At 29.0% G+C, this 5,624-nt stretch overlaps 1 protein-coding gene across 1 annotated transcript; it reads right to left on the bottom strand.

The window, feature by feature from the left end:
- Positions 1–624: 624 nt before the first annotated feature.
- LOC112696394 (GDSL esterase/lipase EXL3) lies at positions 625–3,325 on the bottom strand. Its single transcript, XM_025749145.2, has 5 exons — positions 2,670–3,325; positions 1,698–1,828; positions 1,380–1,613; positions 1,043–1,298; positions 625–968 (listed from the first exon to the last, which is right to left on the bottom strand). Exons 1-5 carry the CDS (start codon positions 2,950–2,952, stop codon positions 775–777), a joined length of 1,098 nt encoding a protein of 365 aa, XP_025604930.1. The 5' UTR covers positions 2,953–3,325; the 3' UTR covers positions 625–774.
- Between the last annotated feature and the right edge of the window lie 2,299 nt (positions 3,326–5,624).

Raw genomic sequence — 5,624 nt, 5'->3', positions numbered from 1 at the left:
AACTAATAATGTTGATCATATTGTTTTGACTTAAAAAATGAATACAATACCAACAAATAAAATTATCCCAGGTAAATTTTAACAAAGACAAAAGTCTATAAGTATTTTTATTAATGAGAAATTAATCTATTTTAAAGACAAATACATTTTTTTCTACGGATTTTCTAACTCGACAAGTCGAAAACTAATCCACCACATATTGGTACTATATTTATTAAGAGTCTGTTGTTAATTAATGGATTGTTATACACACAAAGCGAGATTTGAGCTCCAAATATTTGTTTAAACGGACAAATAAAATGACTATTCAACCAATCCAAATTAATTGAAACAAATACTAATTATTTTTAATATTTTTAAATTATAAAATATTTATAATAATAATTACTATATATAATTTTTATTTAATTTTTTGATAAAATTTGTTTTATATAATTTTATGTATCATCCCGTTCAGGCAGGTACCAGAACATACATTAGTTTAATTAAAAACCAAAACAATATTCAAAGTTTAAGCTTTTATTTTTCGACCTTGATAATAAATATATAAGGCTAGCGTAATCGTGATTAGGCATGGCAGTATGCAATTTTTTGTTGATATGATAACTTAACTCAATAATTAAATGAGTCAACAATCAATGAATCATCAATTTATTATGCCTACAACAGGTGAAGATGTAACAATGACATTATATTGTTCTTGTTTAATTAGATGATAAAAATGATATAAGTTGGCATGATGAGGAAATAAAGAAAATGTAATGTAATGGAGGGTCATCCAAACAATTGATTGAGATACTTGTGAAGGACTTGAGTTATTAGAATTCTGTATACTCCTTCTGTGGGATGATAACTATCCCAGAAAACATATTCCTGAGGATTAGGGCAAGTTGCATCCAGAGGGTTGCACAGTACTGCAACCTCTAGATTCCCTGTCCCACAGCAACCTCTGTCCACAACTTTATAGCCTGCAATTGCTGAATGTGTGAATAAATAAATAATAATAATAATGTAAATAGACGAGAGAGTGGAGATGAATTACCGTAATTTTGGTAGTTGAGAATGATATCAAGCAGAGGGTTGTAAACATCAATGTAGACAATGCGGCTATTGGGGGAATTGCGATTAAGGGAATCGAGCTCCTTGGATAATTTGGAATTGAACAACTTGGCTGCGTCGTTGTACTTTTCTGCGCACTCTCTTACTATCCCTCCAGCCAGTGTTCTCTGTGACGGAACGCATCCAATTGGTGGGGCACTCAGCACTGCTATTCTTCGGGCCCCGACTTTGTATAGTTCCTTTCATTTTATTCAAATATATTCAATTAATATGCATGCATGGTATGAATTTGATATTTCATTTTCATTTTGGTCGTCTACCTTGACGAAATTTGAGGCGGAGTTCAACATAAGGTCAGTGTAAGCAGGAATATCGTACTGTAGTTGTCTGGCGTGAGCAACAAAGTATGTGTTTGCAATGTCATCACTGCCAGCCACCACAACGTAGAGGCTGTTGCTTATGATGAACTTTGCTCTCTCCTCTCCAACAATGCCTTTCACTTTCCCTATGTATTCCCTGAACATGTCTAGTTGATCCGACATTGAAATTACTGACTGATGATCCAACAACCAACCAAGTTAATTAGAAACAAAATATATTTAATTTTCTACTTTGGACAACAAAAGTTGTGTCTTTACCGCTATTTTGGATGTCAAAGGATCATATCCTGACGCACCGGAGGCAAAACACACACCGCTCAGGAGATCACTCGGTTTCAGATTCGGATCCCTATAAGCTGGCAAATATTTCTTCACTCCTAATTCTTCCACTGAAATTCAACCAAACTCATTCAAATATAGTCCACGCCAATTCCAAATAAATATTATAATCACATTTCTTTTTCCTAAACAGAGTAATCAAACCTCAGATATTCATTATCTAGTAATCATTTTACGACCAATTAGATTTCTTTAAACTTTAAACCATAATTAATTTCCTCAAGGGTATAGCTAGCTGTATATAAAAAGTATACTTTTTAACGTAAATTAATAAATTAAATTTGAAGTTTGTGTAATTTAATCTCGTCATTTTAATTACTTTACGTGTAAAACACTAAAACTAGATCAAGTGTTATTTTTTCCCCCTTTAAGATTAGGGATTGGGATTTACAAACATTTAACAATTCAAGTTTACCTTTAACTAGCGGGAAGGTACAAATTAAAGAAAAAAGAAAAAAAGCCAATACATATATAGTGATTGGATTGGGATAGATCTATATATATTATATATGAAAAAATAAAAATATTATTTATATATTAAAATTAATTATTAAAATTAGTCATTATGTATTTATATATAAATATATATGCTGTTTAACTCATTTTTAATGCCTATTTTATATTTTAATATTATTTTATATTAATAATTAATTTTGATAACTGATTTTAGTATATAGCGTAAAAATTAACTAGAAGAGAACAAATGGAAAATGAATAATAAATAGGTTCATTTTAAAGTAAGTTTTGCGACCCCTTTTGAGAGGGAAAAAAAACTGTAGATTCCATATTTAGCACCTTATATTTTCCAAGCTAAAAAGCAAAATTTTGTGAATTAAAGACAAAAAGTGCTGAAAATAGCAAAGACAGAAATGATGTAGAGAGAATACAGACCTACTAGGTCAGATGGAACCTTTCCATTGCAAAAGCGACCGGTTGGGATACCACCCTGAAAATCTTTGCCATAAGGAGGGAAGTTGCACTTTACCAGTGTTTTTAAGTCGTTGTTGTTTCCAGTGTCCATGATTGAGTCTCCGAATGCTATCACTGCTGGAACTGAAACATTTCCTGGCAGCTTCACGACACCTTTCGTTCTGTTGCACGCGCTCAATAGTAACATCATGTGAACCGTTAATAATGTTGTTATCTTACTACTATTTATTCTGGGGAAACCCATTTCTATTCCTATTATGATGATGTATGTTTCAGGAACGAGTTTTTCTTCCCAAGGTTATATATGTCTCAGGTGGTGTATGTTTCTCTAGCTAGTAATGGAAACACATATATAATATAAGGAAAAGTTTAGGGGTAAGTAACTTTATTAAATTTTGATCCGTATGTAACAAAAAGAAATGAGTTATTGGATGAAATTTTGTACCAATTTTACATTATTAAAATTATCATTGATAACTATTTGATGACTATAAATCACAAAAATTGCTAGCTCTAACACTCCTGATAATATAATAATATATGAAAGGTTCAATTTTATCTTATGAATTTATGATGTTGATCCATCTGCCTAAGCCACCTTATTATAGAGTATATATATATATATATATATATATATATATATATATATATATATTGCATCTGTAACTGTAAGGATTATCTGGATATCCAACGATCAATTACAAAGGCACTTGTATATTATGTACTGCCGGTTTGTCAAGTACATTTTACTATACATCTTATAAGAGAAATGTAAAACTACTAAAAGAGATTTATATACAGATAAAATATTTTTATTTTGGAATAAAGTTTGTTTCTTCAATTCATTATTATTCACACAAAATGTTACAAAGTAATGGGATACACAATGCTTTTTCATTTGGTATATATATACCAAATTAAATACAGCTTAAATATTACTTATAATAACAGTAATATAAGTATGAAATAACATATTTAATTACTAGCTACTCTAACTTTTTATTTAGATTAAAAGATGAATATATATTAATGAAAACGGCTATATTATATATACTAAAATCAGCTATTAAAGTCAATTAGTAGTATAAAATACATATTAAAATATAAATATATATTAAAAATAAATTAAATTATATATATTTATAAACAAATAAATTAGTAACTGATTTTAGTGATTAATTTTAGTGTACAAATAAGATTTTTATAATAAAAAATGTTAATAAATCATCAAAATTTATTAACTTTTGTCATTACTTAGTCATCAACTCAATTACTTTAGTTTAATTATTTTAATTTAATAATTTAATAATATATTTTATTTTATATTTTTAAATTTTGATAGTTTGATAGTATTTTAGCATTTTTTATATTAATATAAAAATATTATTTATATACTAAAATTAATTATCAATATATTTATGTATAAATATATATAATTTAATTTATTTTTAATGTGTATTTATATTTTAATATATATTTTATATTAATAATTAATTTTAATAGTTGATTTTGATTTTGATGTAGATATAGCAGAATTGATGTTAATAGGATGTAGATAAGGTTGGGATGGGAGCTTTAAAAAATTGGGATATATTGATATAGTGGGTATGTTGGAGGAGTAAATTAGTATGATGATGGTAGGTCGGCGATCTCAAATGGGTAATGAATATGATTGTACGGTTTGTCTTACACAATCTGCCCCCTACTTAAATTATATCTCTCACGTCCTTTGGGCCAATCTGTGTATGAATTCAGTCTGATATAAATGTTATTAGTGTGCCTACTTACAAAAAAGGTGGCTACAGATACAGTCTAGCTATCTCATTAAGCCATGCTAGGAGCGTGCGTGAGGAGGGTGAAATTGGGTTTGACGTGATTTAGATCTGATTCGAAATATATGCTGGGTCTATTTATTAGATTTGAATTTGATTTTAGATCCGATAAAATTTATATATTTTGGAACCATAATTATACTAGGTAAAAATCGGGCCGTTAATATTACATTACCTTGATACGTTCTTATAAGCTAGCATGTGAAAATATTCAAATTTTCAAGACTTCAACCATTATTTGACATGGTAAAATTTATTTAAAAAAATATAACAATAACTAATTCTTCTCTAAAATTAAAGCATAACCATAATCAATACTAATATTGTCTAATAACACCAAATATTTAAATCAATACAAATAATACAATATTATGTATTAATTAGTTTAAAATCTTATGCATTTTAAACATAAAACATTAACTTATAGTCTTATAATAATTAATAACACAAAATATTAAATTTTATAATACTTAAATTTCACATAAGAATAGTCATCATCCATCACTAATACACAAAATATTAATTGTGTATGATCTCCGGACCATCGGGCCGATTTCCGTTAACCCGAGTCATGGCCCGAACCCGACATGAAATAATGACTGGTCTATTTTTGAGACTCTTATCTAACTCTAAACCCGATGAAATCACACCAAATTAACCCCTAAAGTGTTTGAGGTTGGACCGAATCTTCGAATCGGACCGGACCATGCACACTCTTAAACCTCGCATGCATCTTAACTGTGGGGAAAAAAACATGGCTGTTGATGTTAATTTCAAAACTGCATTGTTTAGTCGGTGTCTCAAGCTGGAAATCAAATGGCGTTCAATGTTATTTTTGAGACAGTAATCATAACAATCCAGCATTCACCTAATGTTATTTATTCCGATCCAAAGACTTCCCTTAGCTACTCCATTTTTCATTATTTCCCTTTTAAATCGTATATGTAATATATTATATGCGTCTTGCATCATTGCATCTCTGTGCATGTACGTATGCAATCATTTATTAGTATTATTGTTCTGCTTTCAACAAACCATATTCATTCACTCTTGGAAATTAGAAGCAAGGGAAAAGGGAGAATAA

Source organism: Arachis hypogaea, chromosome 6 (assembly GCF_003086295.3).
Source record: "Arachis hypogaea cultivar Tifrunner chromosome 6, arahy.Tifrunner.gnm2.J5K5, whole genome shotgun sequence".
Lineage (NCBI taxonomy): Eukaryota > Viridiplantae > Streptophyta > Magnoliopsida > Fabales > Fabaceae > Arachis > Arachis hypogaea.
This window is presented reverse-complemented; position numbering and strand designations above follow the sequence as displayed.

What these genes read in the sequence shown, in the direction of transcription:
- LOC112696394 (XM_025749145.2), bottom strand. Translation starts at nt 2,952, where the DNA reads ATGGGTTTCCCCAGAATAAATAGTAGTAAGATAACAACATTATTAACG. An exon ending in GGTTCCATCTGACCTAGTAG is followed by an intron (nt 1,829 to 2,669) that starts GTCTGTATTCTC and finishes GTTGAATTTCAG; the next exon opens with TGGAAGAATTAGGAGTGAAG. An exon ending in TCTCAACTACCAAAATTACG is followed by an intron (nt 969 to 1,042) that starts GTAATTCATCTC and finishes CAGCAATTGCAG; the next exon opens with GCTATAAAGTTGTGGACAGA.